Source organism: Chrysochloris asiatica, unplaced genomic scaffold (genome assembly GCF_000296735.1).
Source record: "Chrysochloris asiatica unplaced genomic scaffold, ChrAsi1.0 scaffold00070, whole genome shotgun sequence".
Taxonomy (NCBI): domain Eukaryota; kingdom Metazoa; phylum Chordata; class Mammalia; order Afrosoricida; family Chrysochloridae; genus Chrysochloris; species Chrysochloris asiatica.
In genome coordinates this window covers 12,001,631-12,016,306 of record NW_006408588.1, presented here as the reverse complement: position 1 = coordinate 12,016,306, position 14,676 = coordinate 12,001,631, and the positions used below count along the sequence as shown (strand labels likewise).

General features: G+C 38.6%; 1 protein-coding gene across 1 annotated transcript in view; it reads left to right on the top strand.

Annotated features, from left to right (window-relative positions):
* NRXN3 (neurexin 3) overlaps positions 1-14,676 on the top strand; it is a 1,807,186-nt gene that overhangs the window by 521,389 nt on the left and 1,271,121 nt on the right. The window contains exon 11 of the mRNA XM_006864755.1: positions 1,411-1,530. Within this exon, the coding sequence (XP_006864817.1) occupies positions 1,411-1,530 (120 nt within the window). The remainder of the gene's footprint in view (positions 1-1,410; positions 1,531-14,676) is intronic.

The window sequence follows — 14,676 nt, the reverse complement described above, 5'->3', positions numbered from 1 at the left end:
TTCCCCCAGCTGTGAGCCTTCCAACCTTCTAAGTATTCCTTTATATGTGGTTCAGAGTTCTGGGACCAGCCCCTGAGCCTGCTTGGTCATTTATTCTGTGTTGTTGTTGGCGGAGCTCTCTGCTACACGTCCACCCGATCCTCCATCTTGTTTGTTCTCCGGGCTCAGTTTTCTTATCTGCAAAAATGTTACCTCTTAAAATGCTTATAAAATAATGTAGACAAAGTGCTTAATATCAGTCCCATTGTCTAAAAATCATCAGTACAAGTTAGTTGCCATATCATTATCATCATCCATCTTTTTAATGTCACGAAGTAAACGTTAGATACTATTAGTTTCCGGATAAAAAGCATCCTCCTGAATTGATACGAATCCCGTGGAAGCTGTTTTTTGCTTTAGCATCATACATATAGAAAGACCATGTTCCAAAGTGAGATCTCTATCTAGTTGAATAGTAGAGATGAAAATTGTTTGCAAACTCTACTTTGAAGAGAATATTGTGTTCAGCCCTTTCCCTTTTGTGTGGGACAGTTGATAATTTGTGGCTGAATATGTATTTTCTGTTGACTTCAGTATACTCTGCATTCCTCTCACATGATTACTAAGTTGAAAGTTTTGGTGGTTGTGTTTTCTATTTGGGGGCATGAGAATTATAAATTCAGGTGATTGCTTTAATTTAAAGGGCTCTGGTGGCAAACTAAAGAAGTTCTAGTGCACAGTGGTTAAGGCGCTGGACTGCTAACCAGAGGTCAGTGGTTCAAACCCACTCGTTGTTCTGCAGAGAGGAAGATGTGGCAATCTGCGTTCATGAAGGTTTACAGCTTTGGAAATCCTATGTGGCAGTTTTATTCTGTCCTACAAGGCTCTGTGAGTCCAAATTGATGTGACTGTGGCAGGTTTGGTTTAGCTGGGGTACAATAAGGAACCCTGGTGATATAGTAGTTAAAACACTTGGCTGCTAACTGAAAGCTGGAAGTTCAAATTCACCAGCTGCTCTGAGGAAGAAAGACGTGGCATGGCAGGCTTCTTCCATTGAGAGTTACAGCTTTGGAAACCCTATGGAGCAGTTTTACACTGTACTACTGGGTTGCCATGAGTTGAAATGGACTCAAAAGCAGTTGGTTTACATCTGGGGTTTACTGGCACAGTGGTTAAGTGATCAACTGCTAACTGAAAGGTCAGCAGTTGAAGCCACCATCCACTCCATGGGAGAAAGCTGAGGCAGTCTGCTTCCATTAGGATTTACAGCCTTGGAAACCCTATGGGGCAGTTCTACTCTGTCTAATACAGTCCCTGTGAGACAGAATCAACGAGACAGCAACAGGTTTGGTTTTACTTTACATTTTCTTAGCTTTTAACACTTCTTCTTCCCCTTTGTTTTTCTCTTTTCCTCTCCTTCTGCATTACCAGGACCAAGTACCACCTGCCAGGAAGATTCCTGTGCCAACCAGGGCGTCTGCATGCAGCAATGGGAAGGCTTCACTTGTGACTGTTCCATGACATCGTATTCGGGGAACCAGTGTAATGACCGTGAGTACAAACTTTCCATCCTTGGGACTGAGTCAAGAAGCTCAGCGGTTTGGAGAAAACTTAGGAGACAGTATGTAAGGGAGATGGTGGCAATGAAAGATTCATAAGCAATTTTCTCTTCCAGAAACATGGGAATAAAGAACCAGTGTTCTTATAGGAGAGCAAAGGGAGAGTTCTTGTTCGACATTACTAGTTATTTTCTCATCCTATTTACCCTCCATTTTTTTTTTTTTCTCTTAACATTAAAATACTTGTGACTGAGACAGGAGAAAAAACAAAATGAAAAAAGCATCTCAGGCAAGATTTTTGCTGTAAGGGGTTCGGTTCTCCATTAATTAAGTCATCTGGATAATAGTTTTGAGACTCTTTCATTTTTATTGGCTAGAATTTAGAGGATGTTTATGGAAAGAGTTATTTTCACAAAGTAACTTCAGGGAATTTCTTAGTGCTTCCAAATGACAAAGACATTGGAGCCATGCGTCACCTAATGCCCACGATACAGTGAAGTAAGACATGTGATTTGAATATTGTGCAAGCATCATATTACACACAGCCAATCTCTGGGTTGCAAACAAATTCTGGTCCTAAGTCTGTTTCTAAGTCTACTTTGTACATAAATTGGAACAGTTAAGAACAGTTCATCTCTAATGCCAATTAGTCAAATGCTTTCTTACTATGTAGTATAGAATGTACCTTTCTGTGCAGAAACAGAACCTTAAGGAAATACATCAAGATACTTTAAAGCATTTTTAAAATGACATCATAATAATAACGTTTTGGTGTGTGCCTTTTTATTATTACAAATCATTGTCTGTTTCTCACATTTTTCATATATTTGTTAGTTGGGACCATGGATATACATGTGGTTGGATGTTGTCCCAGACATTATGCCATTCAGTTCATGACTGTATAGGTTAGGTTATGTTTTTCCTCCAATTAGATGCATTTAAAGCATTTTCAGAACTACTTCAAGTATAAGACAATGACCTCCGCTGGTTAAATATAGTACTTGTCTATTTAACACATATCTAAATGATTATTCTGTGCCTATGTACGCTTCTCTTTTGTGAGTCCATCTGTGTATATTGCTGCTATTAGAAGAGAGCTTGTGGCCATTACATTTTACGGCACATCAGTTGATTTAGCTCCAAGAAGAGAATGATTTTGTGAAGGTGACTCTTGTTCTGATGGTGACAAGATTTCAATGCTGTGGGTATTTGTAAAAAAGAGTTCTGTGTTACCTTTGTCTCATGTCCACTTTTAAAGAACAGCAAATACCTACTGCAAAGAGATTTATTGAAAAGCCCTGCCTTGGTAGATTCTGCTTACCTTCTCATTTTCTAATGTCGCCTTTGTGGTAGGAGTTTGCTTTACAATCCAACATAATCATGAATTAGCCTGATATTTTTCTAAAAATTCATGTATTCACCTGATTTCATAATAAGTGCATGTTGTAGTTTGTCCACATGGGAAAGGCTCAAATTACAATGTTGTCACCACCAGGTCTGTTTGGTGTTCTTTAACTATTTATTGATAGCTCCATGGTTCTTATGCCTATATTTGTCTCTTATAGTTTTCTTCTCAATTATTAGTTGTCTTTTAATATACACTAAGGAGATACTAGTGAGAAATTAGGCTGCGGAGAGAAAATTCATTGATACCTGTTGATCTCAAATTGCTCTCACCGATTATTTTTGGCATTATGAAAAGCTCTCGTTCCATATTCATGATTTGGGACTCTGAGTCCATTCTGATGAAGGAAGTTGCAGGTACGCATTTAGAGTAGCTAGGGAGTTGTATAACATGGCCTTTCTTTTACCCCAATTGGTCTGTATAGGGTTTCCTGCAACAATGGTGGTATGCACTTCTTTATTCTCATAAATGTATCCCGTATCACATATTCATGCACTCTTTATCAGGATGACTGTCTGCACACACAAGAGACACCAAGGTAAGTTACTCCAACTGTGGTGAATAAGCATAGTCTTCGGAAGGTATGTATGGACTTTTCTGTCATTCAGGGCCCACCATTGTTTTATGGTAAAATTCACCTCAGGTTTTCTCCAGTTTTCTATGATTGCTTCTAGTTTTGTCATGAGCTGATTGTGTCTCAGTCCAGAATGAGAACTATAACATTAACTGACTTGGTCAGTTTGTTGATATATAATGGAGGACTAGAACTAGAATTGGAAAAAGTCATATTTCTTTGGTGGCAGCAGCTTCTCGTACGTCAAAATTTTTCTAAGATCTTCTGGTTTAGGGCAATATATTTTGCATTTTATTCTGTAAACAGTGCAGTTGTATCTTTTGATTGTAGAAGAGCTTCTAGAGCCAAATGACTAAAATAATTGGTTTGGTTAGTCCTTTCCTAGAGCATGAATTAGGTTTTCTGTAAGAGATGCATATTTGGGCATAAGAAAAGAGTATTTTTATTACACCTCATATAGAGGGGTATACAGAATGTGACTGTAAGTTCAGGAATATGTTCATGGAAAATGTCATTATTTTTTAATTTAATTTTTCCATGGACATTTTGAAGCCCCCTCATATATAAAAATAGTAAGTCCTTTAAAATGGTTACAATGACAATCCCAGTATCTAATGAACTCCATTCAAAGTGTTTGAGGAAAAGCTCTTTTGAAATTGGCAACAGATCTAGTTTCTTTTTTTTCCATTTAGAAAATTATCTCACTACTTTACATTGTAGACTATTATTTTCTATATTAGCCTTGATCCTTACAGTTGTAATTTACTATTGGATGTTTCTATGCTTACTTTGGGTAGCTTAGCTTGCATTACAAGTTGGGAGGTAACCCTTATGTCACAACAAGGCCCATTGGCAGAAAAGAAGGGGGAAATGAACTACTGGGAAAGAGAGGAGGAAGAAAAGGGAATATAGAAAAAGCAGGAATAGAATTTTACATGAAAGACCAGAGGTGCCATTAGTAATTGCCTTCGTGGCAGGCATGTCTTTGACTGAAATAACAGAAATGGGGCAATGTCTTCAAAGTGGAAACTACCACCATAAAGGACATCTGTTTTTAACTCAGTTCTTGGGGAATGAGTGTTTTATAGAATGTTTCATATTTCTAACATACCATATTATTTAAAATGCTGTCAGATAACTGTGTGAATTTGTTAAAAATGCAGTCTAATTACAAAAGGGTTATGTTTTGGTACAGAGGGAACCCTGTTTTAGATATTCCATTTTCCATAGGTGTTCCTTGGGACATCAAATTGATCTTAAATGAAACTAAAAATCTCTGAACTTTTTTACTGGAAATCCTGAAATACAGAGTTGTTGAATAGGGAGCTGGCTAGGTTTTGATATTTTTCAAAATAAAATGCTCAGTTCATAAGGTATGTATGGACTTTTCTGTCATACAGTTTCTGTCAGAAGTTCATTCTATCTGGGCATGATTTACAAGTTTCTGCATTTTAAAGGTCTTCAACACTTCTTTTACCATTGATTCAGTTCCTTGTGACATTTTTTTCTTGTCTGTTTACTGTATTTGTATTTGTTGGAACGATTAAGGTGCCATCATACAAATATAACCCTCTTGACCAATCTCAGTTAGTATGAGTAGGCTGTATTTCTACCAAGAAAGATCGGCTTGTTCTTCTGGTAGGCCACAGTACTTTTAATATTCTTCTCCAACTCCATAACTCAAATGCATCAATTCTTCTACAGTTTTCCTGATTCATTATCCAACTTTCATGTGCATACGAGGCTACTGAAAATACCATGGGTTTGGTCAAGTGCACCATAGTCCTTAAACTGACATCTTTGCTCTTGAATACTTTAAAGAGATGCTGTGCTGCAGATTCACCTAATGTAAAACATCTTGATTTCTTAACTGCTGCTTCCATGAATATTAATTGTGGATCCAAGCAAAATGAAATCTTTGACAACTTCAATGTTTTCCCCACTTACCGTGGTGCTATATACTAGTCCAATTGTGATGGTTTTTGTTTTCTTTATATTGAAGTGCAATCCATAGTGAAGGTGTTACAACACTTTTAGATTTGTGGTCAAAGAAACCGAGGCCACTCGGAGTGGTCAAGCAGAGTTTCAGATTTTATTAAGCCGGCTGACTCAGAGGAGCTAATTTCTCCAGATTCTGAGCCCCAGATGGAGGCCAACACGGGCCTATATGGGGTCAGAGTCAGGGAGGATCCAAGCTGCATACCTGTTTGAAAGCAGGGGTTGGTCCCATTTGGTGACCTGATTAGCATTTTTGCTTGCCTCCTTGGTGGGAGAGGGCAGTGAAAGATTTTTACCTTTTCTTGTTGAAAGACATTTTAAGTCCTCTTCACTTCTAGGAAGCAAGGTCGTATCATATACATATTGCAGCTTGCTAACGAGCATCCTCCAATCCTGGTGCCAAATTTGTCTTCATAGAATCCAAGTTCTTAGATTATGTGCTCAGCATACAGATTGAATTAGTATGGTGAAAGAATACAACCTTGGCACACAAGTTTCCTGATTTTAATGTAGGATCCAACAAAATCTGCAAAAAGACAATGACATTCTCCAGAGATGATCTCTAAGACTTCTCAGAAGTTTGAAGCAAAGAGGACTGACTTCTCAGGGAATCACAATCCCCTGAGCACCAGTGTAATTGCACATATTGGTTTTTTTCTTTTCTTTTCTTTTTTTAGCAAGAGAGGGGTTTTCTTTATTCGATATTGTAAAATCAGGGATCCAGCCCATGTAGACAAGGACAGACACCCAGCATTGCCAATTGACAAAGAGTTTGATTAACTTAGCTGTGACAAAGCCCCTCCTCCATTTTCCCTTTACTGGGTACTTTGGAGTTTACAATCTTTCCCAAATGGGGCCTACTAGTCAGTATAGGGAGCATTCTAATTTAAAGTTAGTTTCACCCCCTTCCCATGAACTTCCCATACTTCCTTGATGGGTGTATTCTTATTTTAAAAGTGTCTAGTAAGTCAAACTAGTCTCTTCCTCTTCTCAGAGTTCCCTTTGGTCATGCCAACCTGCTACCCCCAAGATATCCTTGATTCTGAAGATGGACATAATGCATTTTAAGAACAAATAGAACTTTAAAATATTCTTGGATATTGGATACTGGGATCTTTTTGATTCCAAAAAATTATAGTCATCATGGGGAGCCAGAATCCATTCTTCCTATTGTGTGACCTTGCCACTCCCATTGGCAATGTGCTGTTGAATTCCTCTCTCTGTCACCACATCGCTTGATGCTGCACAGAAATCCAATTCACATGTGCCCAGTCACACACATAGACAAGGGTGGTTCTTTCTAGGGAATTGTTGAAGATAGCCATATAAAACATTTTATCTTTACATAGTTGTCACTCTTGTTATATTTTATAATGTACTTTTTTGAGAAACATGCACTTCTGGGGTCATGTCACTGGTCCTGTGCCCCGGAGAAGCAAATGGGTGTAGTCTGGGGTACATAGGTCCTAAACACAGTTCATGTTCTTGGGTTTAGGAATTGTGTGTTACCATAGCTTTGTGGGGTACAGAGAGGTGAATGAATGTGGATCCTTAGTCCATCGGCATAGCCTGATACCAAATGCTGCTAGCTCGGCATACATTGTGGGCAACTTGTTGGAGAAATTGCCGGTTTCACCCTGGCATGTGATAATAGATGTTCTTTGCTGGCAATAGATCAATATGAAGCAGCTGTGGCTCATGCCAACAGCGGAGTGTGAAGCACCTTTTCAGACACTTTTTTGCTGGAGCGGTTGTTAAGCTGCACTGCTGACTATTGATTGGCCTTTTGCTTTTTATTTATTGTGTGGGTTTATTTATTTTTTTAATGTAGGTTGGTATATCGATTAAATCTGTTAAAAACACATTTCCTATTCAGGCTTCTGGGGGAAAAGCAATATATGTATATATTACTTAGTATACAAACAGAGAGACAGGCTTGTATATACTAATTCTATATCTTGAGTAAGTATAGGTACACAGCATTACATTATGAATCTATGCTATTATTTTTATAGCAATAATTTTCAAGGCTATCAGACTACACATACCTTTTCAGTTGTGTGTTAATACCCCAGTTTCATTTCCCCCATCTCTGCTAGTTTAGCCCATACGTCAGATTTGTGAAGTTTCCTTGCAAGGCAGTCTTTTGCTACTGAGAACACATTTTGTTGTTGCTGTTACTTTCCAAAGGGTCAGATCCAACCCGTGGTGACTTTGTGTCAAACAGAACAAAGCACTACCAGGTTCTGAGCCATCTTCATGATTGTTGTATGCTTGAGTCCATTGTTTGAGCTTGTGTGTCAATCCATCTTACTGAGAATTTCCTTCATTATCACTGACCCTCTTCTTTCCCAAACATGGCACACTTTTCTAGCAACTGTTTTCCCTGATATTATGTTGTTGTTGTTAAGTGCTGTCGAGTCAAGTTTCAACCCATAGCGACCCTATATAGGGTCTCCAAGGAGCAGCTGGTGAACTTGAACCTCAGGCCTCCTGGTCCAAGTAGATTTTGCAGTCCAGTGCCACACCAGGAGTCAGATCATAAGTGAGCCAAATTCTGACCCTCCTCGTGTCCAAATAACACTCTGGTTTTATAGCTTCTAAGACTAATTTGTTTATTTTTCTGGATTATCTTGGCACAGTCAACATTCTTCACTAACACCATGATTCAAATGTGTCACTTCTTCTGTCCTCCTGTCTCATTGTCCAGCTTTTGCATATATATATATACAGGAGATAGTTGAAATTACTACAGCTTGGGTCAGGCATACTTTAATCATCAAAGTCACATTTTTGCATCATAAAACTTAAAAAGAGGCCTTTTCCATTAGATGTTCTCAATGAAATATGAGTATATCATTTGATATCTTGATGGCTGCTTCCATGGACATTGATTATTGATTCAAATAGAATGAAATTATTGAGAATTTCATTTTTTCTCCTTTTATCATGATGTTGGACCAACTTGGCAGCACTTAACAACAGCAACGACAATCATGATGCTATTTATCCGTCTAGTTTTATAGATTTTTATCTTTTTCACATTGAGGTGTGATCCATACTGAAGACTATAGTGTTTGACCTTCATGAGTAAATGCTTCAAGTCCTCTTCATTTGGGCCAAGCAAGGTTGTAATATGTGCCTATCACCAGTTTCTTTATTTACTCCAGCTTCTTGGGTGGTTTGTTCTGCAGACAGACTGAATAAGGAAGGTGAAAGGATACAACCTTGTGATACACCGTTCCCAATGTAAACCATACTTGTTCTGTTTAAGTGACTGCCTCATGATCCATGTACAGGTTCTGAATGACTACCCGTTACCATTTGTACATTCCTTCATTCCGCAGAAATTTCTTATTTGAAGATAAGATAATAAATTAAATGCAGTCTTGTCCTTAAAGACATTGCATTATATTGAATAGTGAAACCGTGTCAATGGGAAAATGTACAATTTATAGTAAGGCTTCATAAAGTTGAAGGATCTCACGCTTCCCTTGAGTTAAGACAGTGAAGAAGAGCAGATGCTGTTAGGAATTTTTTTTTTTTTTAATTGACAAATGAGTCTTGAAAAAGTTATAAGTGATACCCAAACTGTAGTGGTTAAGAGTTTGAGCTACTCTCCTCAAGATTAGCTGTTTGAAACTTCCAGCATTCTGTGGGAAAAAAGGTGAGGATTTCTGCTCCCATAAAGTTGTATAGCCTTGGAAACCTTATGCAGGGTTGCTATGAATTGAAACTGACTCCACAGCACATAACCACCACTACTACACCAAATAAATATGGTACTGAAGAAAGTAGGAGAGGAGAGGTAGTGTTCCAGCAAGCAGAGAGAGAGAGAGAGTATGCTACAGTCATTGTTAGCATTCTAGTTATTTTGTTTGCATTTTTATTGTAAACATAACCATCTAAGATCATACTCTGTTTAAAATGTTGCCCTGAATATTTTAAAACTGTGTGATACTCTTTTTATATAATATGGAAAAAAATGATTGGATTTCCTCATCTTCAGTAGAATGCACATTATGGTTGTCAGTTCTTGGGGAGGGATTCCTTTCATTGCTTCTATTTCTGAATCCTGGATATCTGTTGTTAAGTGCCTTCGAGTCAGTTCCAACTCACAGCAACTCTATATAGGTTTTCCAGGAGTAGCTGGTGAGATTAAACTGACTTTGCAGTCCAGACATTAACCCACAGCACCACACCATGACTCCCTGAATCCTAGATATGTTGTTGTTGTTGTTGTTGGGTGTCATCGAGTCAGTACCCATAGCGACCCTATGCACAACAGAATGAAACACTGCCCTATCCTGGGCCAACCTCACAATTGCCACACTTGAGCCCATTGATGCTGCCACTTTGCCAATCCATCTCACTGGGGGTCTTCCTCTTTTTCTCTGATACTCCTCCTTACCAAACATGATATCCTTCTCCAGTGACTGGTCCCTCCTAACAATATGTCTGAAGTATGAGAGATGAAGTTTGGCCATCCTGGCCTCCAAGGAGCACTCTGGCTGCACTTCTTCCAAAAGATCTCTTAGTTCTTTTGGCAGCCCATGGCTCTTTCAATATTCTCCTCCAACACCATAACTCAAATGCATCAACTCTTCTATGGTCTTCCTTATTCACTGCCCAGCTTTCACATGCATATGAATGCAAATCCTAGGTGGATGTTTATCTCAAAAATTTGCTTGAAATGAACCACATTTTTAAAATGTTCATTCATCAATATAAAAACATAAAATTACAAAGGCTATTACACTATCATTATTATGTTAATTGGCTTTAGAATCAAACTCAGAATGTCATTTCTAACTCATTACAACATTTTGAAATTGAATTATTCACTTGGCCTCTTGAAACTTAGATATAAAACAAAGTGTTTGTGGTGGTGGTGGTGGTGTGCTGTGGAGTCAGTTCCAAATCATAGCGACCCTGCATAGGGTTCCCAAGGCTGTAAATCTGTACATGAGGAAAAAGTTTCCGTGGGATGGCTGGTAGTTTTGAATTACTCACCTTGAAGTTAGAAGCTCGACTTTTAACCACTACGCCACCAGAGCTCCTTAAAACAAAGGGTAAAATAAGTGCTTAATAAATAGGAGTTGTTGTTGTTAAGTGCCTTTGAGTTAATATTAATAAACTTGAAGAAGACACTTAACAACAACAGATATTAACTCAGATATTAATGCTAAGTACCATTGAGTGGGTTCCAGCTCATAACGACTTTACATAGGGTTTCCTAGGAGCGACTGGTGGGTTTGAACTGTCAGCCTCACTGTTAGTAGTCCAGTACTTACTATACAGCTCCATACCAGGACTCCAGTAAATCTGAATTGCTGTTGTTGTTAAGTACCGTTGAGTTGTTTCAGACTTATAATGATCCTGTATACAGTTTCTGAGCAGTGGTGGGTGGGTTGGAACTACCACTGTACCAGGCCAGAAGTTCAAATCTGAGTAGTGGTAGTTATTATTATAACTAATGAAAGAGAATTGCTTGACATTTTTCAAGTACTTATCCTATTGAAGATACTCTACTGGAATCCTTTTAAAGATTTTTGTTATTGAGTCCATTGAGTCAGATTCAACTCATGGTGAACCTTGTATAGGGTTTCCAAGAAACAGCTGTTGGTTTTGAACTGCCAACCTTGTGGTTAGCAGTCCATTGCTTATCCTACAACACCATACCAGGATATCATCCCTATCGTTTTCCAATATCCTTAAGAAATACATACTACACTTGTGTTTAATAATAAGAAAACCAAGTTTACCCAGTTAGGAAGTAGGTGAGTAATAAGTATCTTGTAGCAACAGTTCATGGGTAAAGACTGGTTTCTCGATATACGATAGGATGAATGTAACGCTAATGTTCTCCCATGTAAACTATCACATAATTCACAATAAAACATTTAAAAAAAAAGAGTGTGACAAGCCCCCTAGAGTAGCCATGGAAGGATGTGACTGGCACAGCATAGCTAAAATCATCCTGGCTTGTTTTCTTCCTGCCCTATTCATGCCCAAACCACCAGCAAATCCCTGTTGGCTCTAATTTCAAAGCATAGCCCAACTCCAACTATGTTCTCCATTGCCAATGCCAAGCCCTAGTCCAAGCCACCCTCATTTCATGCCTGGTCTTCTTTATTTCCACTCTTTCTCTTCTAAAATCCACAACTGCATAGCTACTCGTGTCCTTCCTCTACTTACAACATTCCAAGGGATTCCCAATACCAAATCCTTACCAAAGTCTACAAGAGACTACAGGATCATCTCTCTCCACCTTAATTTTACTAGTTCACTGGGATCTAGTCCAATGGCCTTTTTTTTGCTATGCAAAAATGAACACAGCAAAGAAAAAATAAAATAAAAGATTGGGTTTCTGTGTTACCATTTTCAAAACTGCAGTGAAACTTGTGAGGCTCGGTACTTGCTGGGACTGTCTTGTTTATCTGGGTCTCCCACAAGTTTTCTTCCTTTGCCTTTTCTAGCGCTTGTTTTTTGTGGAAAATACTTGAATTATTCTTCTCTGACAGGTGTCTGCCTTTTGAAGGTTTTGTTGTAATAATAGATTAATATCTGAACTACTTGGTAAAATGAAGTGATTAATAACTAAATTGTATAAAAATCAACGTTTGATAACAACAACAGTTGGTTCTTCATTTTATCTTATTCTAGCATTCTGAGCTGCTATTTCTTTCTTAATACTAAGATGTTGTTGGTATTGTTTAGTGCAGTCAAGTTGGTTCTGACTCATACTGACCCTGTATAGGGTTTCCAAGGAGTGACCTTGTGGTTCAAACCGACATTGTGCTTCAAACTGACCTTGCAGTCCAGCACAGTAACCCAGAGTGCCACACGAGAAATCCAAAACAAACTTGTTACTGTTGGTGTTAAGTACCATCGAGTCAGTTCTGATTCATAATGACCCTGCATAGGGTTTCTGAGGAGCAGCTGGTGAGTTTCAACTACTGACTGACCTTGTGGTTCAAACCAACTTTTCTGTCCAGTGCATTATCCCACAGTACCACACCAGGACTCCAAGACAAACTTAGATGAGGCCATTTGAATTTTGCTTTTTTCTGATCAACTCTGCTAGAAAAGAGAAAGATGGAACTATTCCTTCCCCATGCTCCCAGCTATTTATGTTTTTATTCTCGTTGGACTCAGAAGGAGTCCTGGTGGTATGTGGTGAAGGACTTGTCAGGAACTGGAACTCATCAGCCCACCACTCTGCTGGGGAAGGACTCAGCAATCTTCATAAAGATTTATGGCCTTGGAAACCCTAGGGACCATTTCTACTTTATAGAACAGGGTTGATATGAGCCAGAATGGATTCCATGCAATAGGGTTTTGGAGGTGGTTTGATTCTGACATTCTGATTTCCGTGTACTTATTATATTGCGGTGCTGATTAAGATACTGCTTAAGAGCGCTGATGTAGAATAAGATGGCCTGTTCACATCTTGACTCTGTCCTCTAACAACTATATGACTTTGGACAAGTTGATCCTCCTGTGTCTGTAAATGAGTGGTCATTACAGGTCATATCTCATAGCATTGTTATAAAGACTGAGTTTATAACTGTGAAGTGTTAGGACCTTACACATTATCAGCCCCTAGATAACTAAGGACCTACACTGTGAGTGCTATTTTCAAAAATATAAAAAATAAAAAACCTGACTCATATAAATATAATTTATAAAAAGCTAAAAATGTAACTCTCATACAAATATAGAATGAAAATGTGTCAACTTTACTTAACTTCTTCATAAGGAAAAGCAAGCTGATAAAATTGGTACAAAGTCTATTTGAAGAACTTGGTATTTATAGACATTAAAAGGAATATTAAAACACAAATTTAGGTTAGTTCTAAAACTGGCTAGTGTCCCACAGGTCAAAAAAAACAAACATTAACCTTCAGTACTATTTTTTTGCTGAACCAAAATCTGTATATTAACATGTTACCTGACAGAGTATGGTGGTGGTGGTTATCTGCCATGGAGTCAGTTCCGACTCATATAGTGACCCTGTACAGGGTTTCTGAGGCTGTAAATCTTTATGGGAGCAGAAAGCCTCATCTTTCTCCCAAAGAACAGCTGGTAGTTTCAAACTGCTGACCTTGCGGTTCACAACCTGATTTGTAACCACTACACTACCAGAGTATGTTGTTGTTGTTAGGTGCCATCTGTTGGTACTGACCCATAGTGACCTTATGCACAGTAGAATGAAAACTGCCTGAACCTGGGCCAACCTCACTACTGTTGCCACGCTTGAGTCCATCTATGCTGCCACTTGGCCAATCTATCTCGTTAGTGGTCTTCCTCTTTTTCTCTGAGCCTCCACCTTACCAAACATGATATCCTTCTCCAGTGACCGGACCCTCCTGACAATATGTCCAAAGTATGAGAGACAAAGTGTGGCTATCTTGGCCTCCAAAGAGCACTCTGGCTGTACTTCTTCCAAAACAAGTCTATTGGTTCTTTTGGCAGCCCATGGCACTTTCAATATTCTCTTCCAACACCATAACTCAAAAGCATAAACTCTTCTATGGTCTTCCTTATTCACTGTCCAGCTTTTGCATGCATATGAGGTTATTGAAAATACCATGGCTTGGCTCAGGTGCACCTTAGTCCTCAAGCTGACATCTTTGCTCTTTAACACTTTAAAAATGTCTTGTGCAGCAGATTTGCCTAATGCAGTACGTCGTTTGATTTCTTGACTGTTGCTTCCATGAGTGTTGATAGTTGATCCAAGAAGAATAAAGTCCCTGACAACTTCAGTCTTTTCTCCGTTGATAAGAATGTTGTTTATTGGTCCAGTGGTGAGGATTTTTGTTTTCTTCACATTGAGATATAATCCATAAAACATTCATCAGTAAATGTTTTAAGTCCTCTTCACTTTCAGCAAGCAAGTTTGCATCATCTGCATATCGCAGGTTGATAATGAGTCTTCCTCCAATCCTGATGCCACGTTTTTCTTCATAGAACCCAGCTTCTCTGATTATTTGCTCAGCATATAAGTTGAATAAGTATGGTGAAAGAATAAAACCTTGTCGCATGCCTTTTTAAATTTTAAACCATTCCCATGTTCTGTTTGAACAACTGCTTCTTGGTCCAGGTACAGATTCCTCATGAGCACAATCAAGTGTTCCGGAATACTCATACTTCACAAT